At 41.6% G+C, this 16,303-nt stretch overlaps 1 protein-coding gene and 1 pseudogene across 1 annotated transcript; both read right to left on the bottom strand.

The window, feature by feature from the left end:
* Positions 1-723: 723 nt before the first annotated feature.
* Positions 724-6,504, bottom strand: LOC119807103 (C-type lectin domain family 2 member F-like). Its single transcript, XM_038319252.2, has 6 exons — positions 6,441-6,504; positions 6,216-6,347; positions 4,172-4,347; positions 3,130-3,236; positions 1,833-1,973; positions 724-901 (listed from the first exon to the last, which is right to left on the bottom strand). The coding sequence occupies exons 1-6, from the start codon at positions 6,502-6,504 to the stop codon at positions 724-726; spliced, it is 798 nt and encodes a 265-aa protein (XP_038175180.2).
* A 4,193-nt stretch (positions 6,505-10,697) lies between these two features.
* On the bottom strand, positions 10,698-15,620 carry LOC119807104 (annotated as a pseudogene).
* Positions 15,621-16,303: the final 683 nt, after the last annotated feature.

Consider the following 16,303-nt stretch of genomic DNA (forward strand, 5'->3'; position numbering starts at 1 on the left):
TTCCCAAAGTTTTTATACCCAATACAAATGGGGGTAAAGAGGTGGAGAGAGAATGTAACAAAAAATTTTGTATACTTGATAGAAAGGACAAACTCAAACAGTTAATTCCTTTAACACTTTGAGACATCAAATCATTAGCATTTTGTTGTTTAAGCAGTGAAGCTGCCTTAGACCATGAATCCTGAAGACAGTGACTGCCCAGGTGACCGCATAGTTATAAAAAAAGGAGCAGAAATAGATTTGCATATCCTGACCACCTGTCAGGATTGAATGGACCTACTTGTATGGGCTATCTTAATGTCAAAACAATTAAGTAATCACATGCTGAGTTGGAACATGCAAATATGCTTGTCAGCTACTTTGAGCAACCTACAACTCTCTAACCATCAGACAAGGTGGAAACAGGCTCACATTTTTGGGTCTCCACAGGTAGGCAGAACCATGGACACCAGCACAGCCCCAGCTGTAGCACGCACCACATACAGCAACATGGCATGTGGTGGCAACACACACCATGGAGGTTTTTTGAGATGGACCGAACCAGAAAATACACCATTCTCCTTAAGCATCCCACCATTCCTCAGAGCCAGGGTGGTTTTGGGGATGAACTAGGGGACAGAGCCTGTGAGAGATCCAGGCTGCTGTTTACCATGCTTCCAGTGCTAGGTTTTTTGAGGCCCAATCCGAAAAATGAACAGGTCTCCATCACGGACATACGGATGTTCAGAGCCAGGGTGATCGTACACTACCACTAACACCAGTCTGGGATATGCTCTTGTTGCCCAGAGACAAGGAGATGTTTCGAATGGGCAAGGTATCTGGGGGCAGAATCCACTGGAGTTCCAGGTCTCTGCACATCTCTGGTCCCTCAGTGAAGGCACTGTAGGTATGACCATCACACCTGCGGGCTGAGGACAGGTGCACAGCAGTGGTGGCTCCAGGTAGAGAACAAAAACAACAACAACAACAAAATCCCACCCTACAAACCACCCTAGGTCTTGATTCCGTCTTCAAATATTTTTTAAAAGGTTCTGATAACAGAAGTTACATACATGCCAGGGCATATTTACTGGAGATAGAGCCATTCTCTCTGCCACTCTTCCCTGACTTTCTAACAGCAGGGCCTCACTCCAGCTCTGACTTGGGTTGCAGCAGCTGGGGCATCCATGTCTGAGGCTCCTCCTTGTTTATTGCAGACCTGCAGTAGGATTCCCAGAGAAAGAAAGGGTACGGGAGAGACTCCACTCCTCTGTCTCTCCTTCTAGCCCCCTGCAGGAGCCCTGTGTTTCATCCATCTTAAATCAATCCTGTTTCCCCTTCATTTTTTGTTTATTTGTTTGTTTGTTTATTTGCAGGGAGGGTGAGGCAAGGTTTCTCTGTAGAGCTTTGGAGCCTGTCCTGGTCCTTGGTCTGTAGATCACGCTAGCCTCAAACTCACAGAGATCCGCATGCCTCTGCCTCCCATGTGCTCGGATTAAAAGCACCTGCCACCACTGCCTGGCTCCTCCCTTCATTTTTTAATGTACCAGCCATTCAAAGGAAGAGCTAATGAAAACATTTTCATGTCTGGTTATAAAAGTGGAGGCCATTAATACTGATATGATTGTAATTCAGGTTTAGGATGTGAGTGTCAACCCATATGAAAACACTTAACTTAGAATCACCCATAGTCTCCCAAGAACACATAAGTATAGTGGTCTATGATAATTTTCATCTTTGCTGTAATCATAAATTGGGAATTGATTTTGATAATTTAATAAGTTAAAGAAATGAAGCTGTAACTGTAGATAACATGTTACAGATCTCTCATGATGACTTTGACACAGTTTTACACAAGCTGTGAGACTCCTGGACACTGTAAAGTATAGCTGGTGGGTTTGCTACAAATCCACCTTCTACGTATGTAGTCCCTGCCACTGCTGATCCCTCTGTCACTCAGGTAGGCATGATCTCCTTCTCCACGGATAGGAAACCTAAAACAAAAAACGAACAAAATTTCTGCAGAGTCGGCCAATGCATTCCCCCAGCAATAATATCTCAGTCACGTCCACTGCTTGTTTATAGCACAAATCACAGAAAGGCAGAGGCCATGAGGAATCACCAGCACTAGTGTTACATCCAGTGACTTTTCCATTCTCAGGGTTCCATTTGGTGACCACACCTTTGTCACTCATCCATGTTGGACCCTGTACAGTGTGTACAAAGCATGTGACTGCTGCTCTCTGCCATGTTCACATGAACTTCATTCAGCCATGGGTAGCATCCCAAGGGTGGTATTCAATTCTATCTTGAAGTATTTCTTCACATGTATGAAAATGGGAGAAAATGTACCACTTAGTAAATTCTAAAGGTCTTTACTGATGGACATTCACAGTCCAGTGAAATTGGTCTGTTCAAAATGGCTATGCTCTCATCCAAGTGCTGTCCTGGGTGCTCTTTGATGATAAGATTTAGAAAAGATTCCCAATGCCTCTGGAGTCTGTTTCTGTGACAGGTTCAGCTGTGCACACAGCTGTCTGACAAGTCCTGTCCAACAGTTTTGCAGTGGCTTCCTGAGGTTTCAAAGCCCTTAGTGGCCATCAGCAGTTCTGACTGCATCCCACATGCCACAGGAGAGATTTCCAAGTGCCCATAGCAGACAGCATCTGCCCCAGATGCCATCATAAGGCTAAAGATTTGGAGTGAAGGGGGCTGGCGAGATGGCTCAGTGGTTAAGAGCATTGCCTGCTCTTCCAAAGGTCCTGAGTTCAATTCCTAGCAACCACATGGTAGCTTACAACCATCTGTAATGAGATCTGGTGCCCTCTTATGGCCTGCAGGTATATATGCAGGCAGAATATTGTATACTTAATAAATAAATATTTCTAAAAAAGATTTGGAGTGAAACAACACTAGGTGACTCTAACAGATGTAAATTTGCTGGGATGTGGAGTTTCTGGGGACTGGCTTTTGCATGTAACACACAACCAGCACTAAGGCACACCTGCAGCCCAAGGGTTTCTCCATTTCCAGTTCAGTTCTCTTCACAAGACTCAGCCTTTCACCTTTCATAACCACAACTCACACAATCACAACACTTGAACACAGTAGGCAGAACACAGTAGGCAGAAAAGCATTCTGAAAACATACAAGTTGTTATAGTCAGTGCTGTCTGTCCACATCCAAGGATGCTCTGATGACTCTCTGTGCAGGCCGATCCAGGTGGCAGAATCCCCCTTGAATCTATTCAAAACGTTCTGTCATAAAACACAGAAAACAAATATATGTCTCTCAACTTCAGATATCACTGAGTATCTCCAACCTATAGCCTCCTCTCGGCATGGCAGCAGGTTTGAACTGAGGTTCATCAGCTTTGGAGCCTAAATAACCCTCAGTTCTCAGTGGATGTATTTTACAGGCATAACCCATAGTACACAGATAACTACCCATCCTTCTGTGGATAAGAAAGTCCTTTGTTACGCCTGTATTTACAGTTATTAACAGTTGTCTCCTTAAGTTTGCAATACCTGCCAGTTTGGACAAAGACATTAACACCATGTTCTCAATATATTTCTTGCCATGTAGTGATGTAGGTGGGTCACCTGTCTATGTGTTACTTTCATTGGTTAATAAAGAAACTGCCTTGGTCCTTTAATAGGACAGAAAATTAGGTAGGAGGATTAGACAGAACAGAATTGTGTGAGAAAGAAAGGGAGTCAGGCAGACGCTTCAGGCAGATGCCATAGCTCTCCTCTCCAAGATGGACGCAGGTTAAGAATCTTCCTGATAAGCCACCCCTCGTGGTGCTACACAGATTACTAAATATGGATTAAAGCAAGATGTGAGAATTAGCCAATAAGAGGCTGAAACTAATGGGCCAGGCAGTGTTTAAAAGAATACAGTTTCCGTGTAGTTATTTTGGGTAAAGCTAGCCGGGTGGTGGGACACAGCCCGCCGTTCCATCTACAGTGTAGGTTGAGCATTAGCACTACAGGAGAGAATGTCTTTGGAGTATCTCAGAGTGACAGACAGATAGGTTACTATCACAAATGGCACATACTAATATGTGCTCCCCAAGTCCTATGTATGCCTGGGGTGGAATCCTTCCTCATGCTGCAGCCTTAAGGTCCCTATCTCAAGGCAGTAAATATTCAGCAGAACAAAGAACAAACCAATTTTGAACATGTCTTACCAGCTCCTCTTGGTTGTCAATTTGAGCTAATTGGCTACCTTGTGCCCTGCAGTAGCTCTCGCTGACTGTCCAGTTTCCCAAGTCTTCAGAAAAATAAAAACATTTATTTCCAAATCCAATCCACATTCTTGGGCACGCAGCATATGTATTTTTGATTGAGGTCTGTTCTTTCTTTCCTGCTTTTGTAATGATTAAATAAAAAAAAAATTAGTCACTTCTGTGAATTTAACTATGGACAAATACCAACATACAAACATGACATAGTCAAATAGGTTTTTTGATACTAAAACTTTGATTGAAGACTTTCTATTATCATGTACAATACATTAAATCCATATAAATGCATGCTGGCTCTCGTTAGAGGCTGTTAGAAAGGAAATTATCAAGAAATCTCACAGCAGATGTCAAAACTCTGCAGAAATAGGGACACTTAATTTGTCAGGATCTGCGGGTAAGTCCCACATTGCAGGCTTTTTTTTCTATAATTTGTGGCTGATAGGCATGTAAAAAGGTAAATACAGTGAAAATCTAAAAGCATAACCAAAGCTCCATGGTTTCAGAGTGGCTTTTCTAACTGGCTGGAAGTTCAGTGAGATGAACAGGGTTTGAGACTTCGCCAGTGTTTGAGTGGGTATGCTAATGGAGCAGTGTGATGTGTTCATTTGTGAGTCTATCACAATAGAGTGGTTGTGTGTGTGTGTGTGTGATGCAAGACTGCCTAGAAAATAGCATTTTTGTTTCATAACTTTTTCTTTTTCTTCCTTTAACACATAAAAACAGACTACATGGCTCTTATGAAGAGCTACTGAGCCTATAAATAAATGATTTGAGGGCTGGAGAGATGGCTCAGCAGTTAAGAGCATAGCTTGCTCTTCCAAAGGTCCTGAGTTCAATTCCTAGCAACCACCTGGTGGTTCACAACCATCTGTAATGAGGTCTGGTGCCCTCATCTGGCCTGCAGGCATACATGCAGAAAGAAATTGTGTATACATAATAAATAAAAAATATTAAAAAAAATAAATGATTTGATAAGAAATATTAAATACTAGAAAACACACACACACACACTCACCCACTCACTAATTTTTGGTGGAGGTAAATTTGCTGTAGCTGTTCCCTGTTCCAATACTCAGTACCACAAGGTTTTAATGACAGGGACAAACGAGCAGGCACTGATGGCGACAGCCACGTCTTTCATCTGAGTCTTTTCAGAGTTACATAATAGTTTAGGTTACACTGACTAAGTCTTACTGGCAAATTTTGTGCATGTTTAGACTTGTGTATTAATCATTGATGTGGTTAAAGGTGATTGTATTTTGTTTTTTTGAGACAGGGTTTCTCTGTAGCTTTGGAGCCTGTCCTGGAACTAGCTCTTGGAGACCAGGCTGGCCTGGAACTCGCAGAGATCTGCCTGTCTCTGTCTCCCGAGTGTTGGGACTAAAGCTTGCGCAACCACTGCCCAAGTTGATTTTATACAGCAATATCATGGAACATTTATTCCAGCTATGGCAGGAAAGCTGTACAAGATTTCATCACATTATTTCAAACAGTCTAAAAGGTTGGAATCACATATTTCTGGAATATTCTATATAGTAGTTTCAGATAATGGTAGAAGACATTAACGGAAACCATGAGTCATGGTTGGGATGAGATGTGTTGTACCTTCCCCAACCATATTACTTCACTGCGCTCACTGCCCCTAGCTGCAGCAGCTTCCTTGAGGCTCTTCCTTTGGGTTTTCCTTTCCTTGTCCTCTGCATTAAATTGTTCCTCCAGGTACAATTTAATGTCTCTTGCATCTCTGTCTAGAGGTTGCTAAATGTCCTCTTCCCAGGGATGCAGAGCCTGGCCTCCCGTGATCATCACAGCCTGTGCTGTTCCTTCACTACATCTTCGTGCTAGACCCTAAGTTCCCAAGAACAGGAATTTCCCGTGTGTTCTCTCTCCTGCCCTTCACACAGTGCCTGGCTCACAGTGCTCAGTAAGTGTAACTGACAGTGTGGATGTGGACGGAATGCTGTAGGATCTGGAGAATGTCACTCACCTGACAATGACAGAACCACAGAAAGTCCAACCACAGCTACAGTGAGGACGATGATCACTGCATAGCAGCAGTAAAGCCTAGCAGGAGACACGGGGAAGACAATTCTGAGACACTGACCCTGGAGCTCTTTATCTGTAAAATATGAATATAAGAATGTCAACTTCTAGACTTTCTTAAGGAAAATAAAAGAAACTTAGATGAAACATCCACTTTACAACCCCCTACAAGTATCTGAACGAGTGCTGCAAACCCCTTTCAAAGAAGGCCCTGGTCCATAAAGGATGGCCATGGTGAAAAGAGGACCAGAGATGCCAGAAACAGAACTTCCAAGGGGTCTTCTGGTTACTGAACTGAGGGTGAATCATGAAAGAGCAGGAACCTAAATGAGTGAGGATCTCAATGAAAAACAAAAACAATAGTCTGCTGAGTTTCTCTCCAGAAAGTGCTCTGGCCCCAAGGAGAAATAGAAACATTAGGGGAAACTCGATGTAATTTGACCTATTAACACACTAAGAAAAAAGGAAAATAGAAATATCAATATACAGCAAAATTATGCAAAAATAGGAATTAGAGGAACTTCCTCAACCCTACAAAAGTAATCAATTAAAAACAAAACAATAAATCTAACTACACACTGCTTCACTCCCAAGGTTGTAGTTACTAATGCTTTCCTAGCAATCAGGAGCAGGAGTAGGATGTCTGATCTCCAGGATGACTTCACAGGAGGTCCACCAGGGTAAAGAAACAGGGTCATGAGGCTGGAGAATTCCTCAGGAGTTAAGATGACATGTTGCTCTTCCACAGGACACAGGCTCAATTCCCAGCGCTCACAAGGTAGCTTACAATTGTGCCAATTCCAGTTCCAGAGGACGCATTGCCCTCTGTAGGTACCAGGTACTCATGTGATGAACAAACGTGCAGGCAAAACAGCCATATATATAAAATAAGATTCTTAAAGGAATAAAGGTTTACACTTCCTGAAAACAGATGAAGTGTTTTTCATCACAGATGACATGGTTCTATCTGAATAAAAATTCTAACAAATCTATAAAAGACTATGGGATGTAAAAAAATGAGTTTATAAAACTGTAGGACGTAATGTCAGCATGGTGAATTTAGCTGCATTTTCCTGTCCAATGGGAATTAATGTCTAAGACAACACCATTTACAGTACTACCAAAACCCATAACATATAAATCTTTAAAAAGTTCATTATCAAAACTAAATTTAAAATTATGAATAAATCATGGCAAGGCTGGATGGAGAGTTTGCTCAGAGGTTAAGAACACTTGTTGCTCTTGCAGAAGACCTGGGTTTGATTCCAGAGCCCACATAGTAGCTTACAACCATCTAGAATTCCAGTTTCAGGAATCTGACACCCTTTCCTAACTTTGGTGGAGCACTAGGAATGCACGTGATGCAGATATTTATGCAGAAAAAACACTCATGTATATAATTTTTTAAATAAAAAAAGGGAAATAATCAAGGCAGACCTAAACATGTAATTGTTATGGGATATTTGTTCACACTGACATTCCAAGACTGCCAATAAGGTTTAACATTGAATCAGGGGTACAACAGGCAACTGCATGACCAGGATTAGTAGTTAAAGTCTTGAAGGAGCAAGGATATAAAGAGACACTGGAAGTAGTAGGAAGGGGCCAAGAAAGATTCATGAGCCCATTTGGATCAGAAGAGAAGAGAGACAAATTACCAGTGGCTTCTCCATTGCTTTTCTGATCAACCAGGTTTTTTGATAAGTAAAAATATCCTGGTAGTGAATAACACTGCTGATACAATAACACAGATCAGGCCAAAGTACTAAATCCAGGTTTATTCTGAGCAAAATATACCCAAGTAGTTCAGGAAAGAGGACAAGCCACATGGGGAAGTCTATGGGTCAGACCTAAAATATCCTCAGGGGTGGGGCTGCTGCTTGGCAGGCTTTCTTTGGGCAGGGTATGGAGAGGGCCGGTCCAGGGAAGATCCCCAACAGTTTTTACTTCATTATCTGACTCCCAAGTTTTATTCAAAACAGAACAATAAATGTAAATGCTACATAATAAAATAAAACACTCAATATTGCTCTTATGTCAACAAATCCTGAACAAGTTTATATATGCAGCACAGTTTCACTTACATGGTTGGGGGGTGAGATTGCCTTCAGAAAAAATAATCATAGCATCAAACATATGAAAATTAAAAAGAAACTAGAATAGTCAAAAATGAATCTGAAGAAAGGTTGAATTCAGGGAGATCGCACTGCCTAATCTCATAAGTTATGAGAACAGGAACAAAGCCAGCCTGGTATTAGCAAAAGAATAGACACTAGGACAATACTGCAGGGGAAAAAAGGCTCCAGAAATGATACGAAACACTCATGTCAACAGATATTTAACAGAGATGAGTGGCTTTAGACAGGAAAGGGTGGATTGCGCCATCCAGCATGTGCTACTGAAACAACCTGGTGTCTCTCTGCTAAAAACAAGATTGTAGACCTGAGCACAAAGCTCAATGTTGTAAAGTCACTGAATTCTTTATGAAGTAGGGAGAATGTTTGTGAACTTGTCTTGGGCAAAATCATCTTAGATTCAAGAGTAAAATCACTCTCTAAATAACAGGAGGTTGATTAATTAGATGTTGACGTGAATTTAATGCCTTTCTTTTAGAAAGGCAAACTTGTGTGGTCACCGTGAAGCTGTTTGTCAAGGAAGTGTACAATACGGTGATGTGCCCCCATCCGACCCACATACCCCATGCTAGAAGGAAGGCCTGCATTTAAGCTTCAAGAAAAAAGAAAATGAAACCTTTATGTGAATATTTGTAGCAGTTTTAAGGATCACTATAAAAAAAAAAAAAAAAACATTGCAATCTTTCAAATGTCCCCAAGCTGATGCCAAGGTAAGCAAACCCTCTCAACACAAGAAAAAGTTGGACACATGGTGTAGGAGGGTTTTCCTTCTATGTGTTGCTTTCGTTGGTTAGATAAAGAAAACTGCCTTGGCCTTTTGATAGGGCAGCCCTTAGGTGGGCAGAGTAGACAGAACAGAATGCTGGGAAGAAGGGAAGTGTGGCAGATGCCATGATTCTCCTGCCGAAGATGGATACTGGTTAGACTCATGCTGGTAAGCCACAGTCAAATGGCAGTACACATTAATAGAAATGGATTAATCAAGATGTGAGAGTTAGCCAATAAGAAGCTAGAACTAATGGGCTGGCAGTGTTTAATTAATACAATTTCCATATGGTTATTTCGGGTAAGCTAGCCGGGCGGGACGAAACGAAGGACCCGCTCCTCTTTACTACAGATACAAGCCTTCACTTGCCTAGTTAACTTTTCTACTGATTATATACAATTTATTAAATAAATTAATGTCATTCAAAATACAGTGCCAGAGTACTTGAACATGCCAGCAATGTTTGTCACAAGGCACCTGTGCTCAAGTTGCATTGATGGCGTCCCACAGCTGCTAATGGTTCCTGGGATTAATGCCAGAGCAATGCTAGTGTCTGTTCTCCTGCACACTCAGTGCACACAATTCCTTCACTGCTCACCTTCCTACCCCCACCCATCAAACATATACACATCAGGTTAAAAAAAAACACCTAAAAGATACCTATACACAATCCCTGTACAGTAATGCTTGCTATTAAATTAAGTGCAATGACCTGGTTAACTTAGTCTAAACCTTTTTAAGATGGAGAACTACATTGGCAGCAGGTGGTTATATGCATGAGACAATGTTAATGTAATATAGAAAGTGGAGATATTTACTAATTAAAGATCCACAATGACCCGCACAATGAGGGACTAGCAATTCATTTGCAAGCCCAGCAACTTAAGTCCACACCTGGTGAGTGGCCAGCTGACTGTACAACCTGTATTCTGGATGGACAAGTACAGTCAGTGGGAAGGGAATGCATTCACCTAGTAGAAGAGTGAGACTGGTCCTGCAGTCACAGCTTCCCTGTGTGATACCATAGACACAGAGGAGATCTTCCTCCTCAGCAACAGTATAGCATTTGAAAGACATCTCTAGACTGACATGAACATTAGTGTTGAGTGCAGCTGAATTATGCTAGAAAAACTGTATTCTAGGACTTTAAAAGTATAGGAATTCAATATATATACTAAAATAATCTTAGCACAATTTTGGTATACCACACTAGCAACAGGAAATTCCTTTTAAAAGTGAAGTTCAGAACTGTACATACACAGGGCTAACACATTAGATAATCCACATTCTTATGCTCACATGATACACATCAAATTCTCTCAATTATTAAATAACCTATTTCATATTACAGAAGCATATCTTTCTGTATAACACACAGATATATATTAATTGGTGCAAATATTAAGTAGGCCATAAAATTAAAATGTATCAAAGATAGATTTTTATGTATTCATACTTAGTCCTTTTATATCCTCTGGTTTAGCAAAGGCTATCACTAATCTGGCATGTTCACCCCTCAACTCCCCTATACAGGGAGAAGTACAACCATTTCTCCATCCAGTTCAAACTTCTCAGTTCCATCTGCTGAAAAAAAAATAAGCTAGTGGCTTCCATGGAGATTCTTCAAGACAGGATGGATTTTTCCCCACAGTGCATCAAAAATCTCTCCCTAGGTCTCACAGTACACAGTCAGATATATGCTGCTGCAGAGACCTTCCAAATCATACTGGCAGGTGACATATTTAGCTCATTCATTTAAATGGGTTTCTCACATAAACACAGAAAGTGAATTTGAAATCACAACAGCTCTAACACAGGGATCAGAGTAGCTTTTAGCAGGGATGTTGGCTGCCATTTATTTCTATTCACATCATATATTTCCAGTTACTGAAGAACATCTACAGAGGGGAGTCTTATGCCAGAACTGATAGCAATATGCAACCCTCCAATGGAGAAAATTTTATCGCCAAAAGCTGCAGCTGAAGCAAAAGATCTGCTAGTCTGCCCCACGGCCATCTCTACCCACGAGTCAGACCCTGGAAAGTAACAGTACCTGAGGTTCAATGTCATCACATAAATGCAGTCATGAACCACAACAGCTGCTCTCCACTGCCAAGCACAGGGTAAGGGGCTCCCCACTGCCCACTCATCCTTCTCAGTGTCGTATCTTTCTACAGTCCTCTGATTAAGTTCTCCACCAACACTGTCTCCTCCAATCGCATAGATATAGCCTTCACAGCAAACCAAGGGTGGCTTCGCGCAGACAAAGAGCATCAGTGTCTTTGGAAACCAGGTATTTTGTTGTGCCTCACAGCAGTAAATGAATACAGTTTCCATGTAATTATTTTGGGTAAATCTAGCTGGGTGGTGGAACGCGGCCTGCTTGTCTCATCACTACAGAATGGCTACCCAATGTGGATAACTGAATCCACTGAGAGCCTGAGAAATCTTGGGAAAAAATAGAGTAAAGCATGTTTTCTTGGTAGCAGCAATTTCTTGGATCTGCTCTGCTTGCTAGAGGCAAGCAAGCACTCTCATCTAAGAGAGGCTTCCTGACTCAGCTTTAGCTGCAAAACCCTACAGCTCTTTTACGAGGTCCTGCCACCTAACTCTTAAATGATGTTGATGAAAAGCTGAATGCATGCTTTTCGGTTTTCAGCAGTATCAGGGAAAAGGCTGTGCCATTTTAAAATGCCAGTTTTCTGGGCCGTCCTGCCAGGGCAAACTCTGACTCTTTCAGGCAGGCAGTCGGACTGGGTGTGGTCTGTGAGCAGAATGCTGCAGCTTGCTTTCTGGCAGGGACCTTGAAATGCCAGAGTTGTGGCAATAAAAATGGCTATAGCCAGTATCTCTGCCATGAGGCTGGAAAGCTAAGAAATGGGCTGGATTCAGCCACCAAAGCCACAGCTTTAGTCCTACCAATATTGCTTGGTAAATTAAAGACTCATGTGGTCAAAAAAGAGACATATACAGTAAAAGAAAGATTCAAAGTTAAAGAAAACATCTAAATGGTTTACAGTGTGTTAAAAATTCATGAAGGCTAAAGGTTAAAGTTCTTAAAAGTAAAAAAGAAAAAAGGGAGTAGTTGGGTATGATAGTGCACACCTTTAATCCCAACACTTGGGAGGCAGAGGTAGATTGACCTCTGTGACTTCAAGGTGTGGTAGCACACGCCTTTAATCCCAATGCCTGGGAGGCAGAGACAGAAGGATCTCTGTGAGTTCAAGGACAGCCTGGTCAACAGAGTTATTCCAGGACAAAGATATACAGAGAACCTATCTCTAAAAGTAAAAGTAAAAATAAACGAAATAGAGGTTAAAATAAAGCCACATAAAGATGGAAAATACACAGAGAATCTTGATACTGTATGCTATTATGCTCTCTTTGAATTGTTTGAATGCTGAGGAAGGAGCAACAGATGCTAAAAGATATTTGTTTATAAATGCTGCTGAACTAATTCAAGATAGATATTTTGAAAATACCTTGACTTCAAAATTTGGATCTAAGGATATGATGCTTTGGAAAAGTTCTTCTTTTGTTTTCACAGAGGATGAGACCCTGTGGATTGCTTCTATCCCAATATGGTATAATAGACCATGCCTTCCTGAAAGGTTGCCTGTGAACACCCTCAAAAAATTACTTCACTCAACTGCCAACTGAGATGAACTTAGCAGATAGGTTATACCATGAAAGACCTGATTAACAGCAAGCCTATACATCAGGAAGAAGGTTGGAGAGAAATAACTACTTCCATATTCTCAAATATTGTTTATAAATGTTCTTTTACATTTAAAGGGGGATATGATATAGATATGAATAATTTGCATTGTGTTGGATCTTTAGGTCTATTTTGTTATATGTATATGTATTTCTGATCTTGATTAAGGTATTATGATTGTGTAGTTCATTTAAAAATGTAATGTATAATTAGGAAATATAGGTTGTTAATGGATAATCATCAGTAATAGTCATTTGTAGTCATGTTAGTTAGACTTTCTAGATGTGCATAGATATATTTCAGATAGGCATTCTTCATATCTTTCAAAGACTGTAGAATATGGCATTTAATGTTTTAATAACTTAGGGCTTTTCATGACAATGAGACATGTCTGCTCCTGACAGCACCAGCTACTTCAAGAGGAAGATGGGCATCAAAGAGGCTCCTTATGGAGTTTGATAGCCATTTGGGCAAAAAACTGTTCTTGCCTGGACTGTTGCATAAACTGGACACAAAGAACCCATAGAGAGAGGATTGCTGAACTTGCCTAAAGGTGAGATGATCTTTCAGGGCTCCTGATTTATGAAAGAGTCTACGAGACATTCTGCAGGACACAGAAAAAAGTGACTGAACTGTCTTTGAATTTTGCTGCTTCATGGAAATGTCTGCTGGATACTATGGGCCTGTAGGCTGAAGATGGAAGCCCCAATGGTACAAAAAAAAACTTTGGGTGACTGTCTAGACAGTGAGATGTCTCTGTCATTTATAGAGTTTTGAAAGTTGTTTATTTCTTGTTTACTTAGGAAACATTATATCCTTCTGGAGTCTTTGATGGAGTTGAAGAACAGTTACTTATAGTTATAGTTTTCCTTTGTTATGGTAAAAGGTAAAATAGATATAAATATTGTAACTGTAATTCGTGCTTGATAACTGTTTTGTTATATGTAATTTTACTATGTTAAAGTGAAAGCCTTTCTTTTTTGTTTAAACAGAAAAAGGGGAAATGACGGAGAAGGGTCATCTGTCTATGTGTTACTCTCATTGGTTAATAAAGAAACTGCTTGGCCTGATAGGTCAGAACATAGGAGGGTGGAGTAGACAGAACAGAATGCTGGGAAGAAGAGAAGTAAGGCAGACGCCATAGCTCTCCTCTCCAAGACGGATGCAGGCTAAGATCCTTCCTGGTAAGCCACCACCTCATGGTGCTACATACATTACTAAATATGGGTTAAAGCAAGATGTGAGAATTAGCCAACAAGAGACTAGAGCTAATGAGCCAAGCAGTGTTTAAAAGAATACAGTTTCCGTGTAATTATTTTGGGTAAAGCTAGCCGGTGGCAGGGAACTGGGAGGTGGGAAGCGGCCCACAGCTCCATCTACACCCATCCTTCTCATCCTTCTCAGTGTCGTATCTTTCTACAGTCCTCTGATTAAGTTCTCCACCAACACCATCTCCTCCAACGGCATAGACATAGTCTTCACAGCAAACCAAGGGTGGCTTCGCACAGACAAAGAGCATCGGTGTCTTTGGAAACCAGGTATTTTGTTGTGCTTCATAGCAGTAAAAACGATTCACAGTTCTGAAGGCTGTCTGCAGTTTGCCTGTCTTACTGTGATTTGTTTTTTTGTGTTTTTCAGGGGCACCTGGCCCCCTGCTATATAAATATCATTATCATGGGTTACAATTGTCCCAGCCTTATGCAAAGCAGCTGGCGAGCTGCATAACTTGTAAACCTTTTCTACCCAGGGGCTATAAAAGACAGAAGAGTAAAGACTACAAGGGTTTTCTGATGATGCTTCAATGAAACTCATCATCTCCTCCTTAGTCATCCAAAGTCGGTTTGAAAAACTTGGCCATGGACTTATAAAGACCTTGAGCCACAGCAGGCTTATCGTTGGGTGGGAACCCTTGGAACCAAGCTCTCTGGGTGACTTCTGAGAGTGCATCAATCCTGATTTGGCTAAAACCGAAGACGAATACTGGGACCATGAATCTGTGTTGTACTCCAGTCACAGCATCGCAGCTTCTCAAGCTGTTTCCTCCTTTTCTGCATTTAGATTGCCACTGCTGAGAATGTCTATCAGGAGATCGTGGGGCAGTGGCCACTGCTGAGAATGCCTATCAGCAGGTCATGGCGCAGCTGCATGAAGGCTCCTGGTGGACACAGCAGTGAACTCGTGCTCCTCCGTTCTTTCAGCACTCTGCTTTTTAGCTCTTCACAGCCGAAGAGATCAACAAACCCCAACAACCGAACACAGCTCTCTGCATTCGTTTTTTAATTAAATATTCCCAACAACACTATAATACATCTTCTACCTGTAGGAAGCAAGCTGTTTGCTAGAGCTGCTCTACAGTGCTGTCATTTTCTGCCAAGTTCCCCGTGTGTGCCTTAGTCGCCGCACCCAGATTCCTCAGGCAGACAAGCCTCTGCCTGCTTTCACTTAGTCTACTCATGAACACGGCCCTTAAACAGAAGCCATGTGTCACAAGAACCATCTTATGACGAGGGAACTCAGTGCCCTCAACAATTAACACTATGTCACTAAACATTTGCTGTTGGTAAAACAGGTTCGACTGTTCCAACAAGGAAACAGCATACTCAGTTCACAGTAAAACTATTTTTAGTTTCTAAAAATAGCTGAGGTGATTTGTAATATATTCATCATAATGAAACAATGAATGTGTTAATTTTAATGTGTTAATCAAAACACACATCTTACTCTGACCATGAGCTGTTGTTCACTCTTTCATTAGCAGGGGCCCCACTGACAGGAGAAGAAGCTTGCCAGGCCTTTGTTTTAAGCAACCCTAGGCTTGGTCTCAGGTCTGGAAGGTGATGAAGAAGCTACCATCTTGGAAGTTCTCCATCTTTATTGCTTAGTCATGGGCTCTTCTACAGCCTTCATGCTATTTATCTAGCCCCTCAACCCTCAGAAGTACTTGGTTTAGCTGAGAAACAGTAGTATTGTTCATGAGCTTTCTCTTTTGGTATTAGTCAGAGGAGGGGAAAGCGTCAGAGAGGCTGCAGTGAGTTTGAGAGAGCTGGGTCCCCAACTTTCACCTAAGTCAGTTGCTTTATGGATTTCTGCCCATTGCCATGAGAACTTGGCTGCAGTTTTCAGCCCATAGAAATGTCCTAAGAAGGAAGGAAATCTTTACTTTTGTAATTTCTCCCAGCATAGTAGGTGCTTTGCCTACTTTGAGGAATAAGTGACTTGGTGGTACCTGAGGGCCTAGCCACAACTCAAAGTCGGGACAGCAAAGCAGATCGAGACCTGCTGCTCTACCATAAGGAGGGTGGGTTCTTCAGTCTGTTTGAGAATCCTGGGTAGGTGGTGGGGGCACTTTAGGTGTGCACTGGATGGCACCGGCTAGGGCTCAGAGATTCAAAGGAGGCCTGGTTAGAAAGCTT

Source organism: Arvicola amphibius, chromosome 2, assembly GCF_903992535.2.
Source record: "Arvicola amphibius chromosome 2, mArvAmp1.2, whole genome shotgun sequence".
Classification (NCBI taxonomy): domain Eukaryota; kingdom Metazoa; phylum Chordata; class Mammalia; order Rodentia; family Cricetidae; genus Arvicola; species Arvicola amphibius.

Excerpts from the sequence above, each read along its gene's own strand:
- LOC119807103 (XM_038319252.2), bottom strand. The coding sequence starts at position 6,504 with ATGGCCATCCTTTATGGACCAGGGCCTTCTTTGAAAGGGGTTTGCAGC. Across the intron at positions 6,348-6,440 it reads CAGCACTCGTTCAGATACTT|ATAAAGAGCTCCAGGGTCAG; the intron begins GTAGGGGGTTGT and ends CATATTTTACAG. Across the intron at positions 3,237-4,171 it reads TTGACAACCAAGAGGAGCTG|AACGTTTTGAATAGATTCAA; the intron begins GTAAGACATGTT and ends GTTTTATGACAG.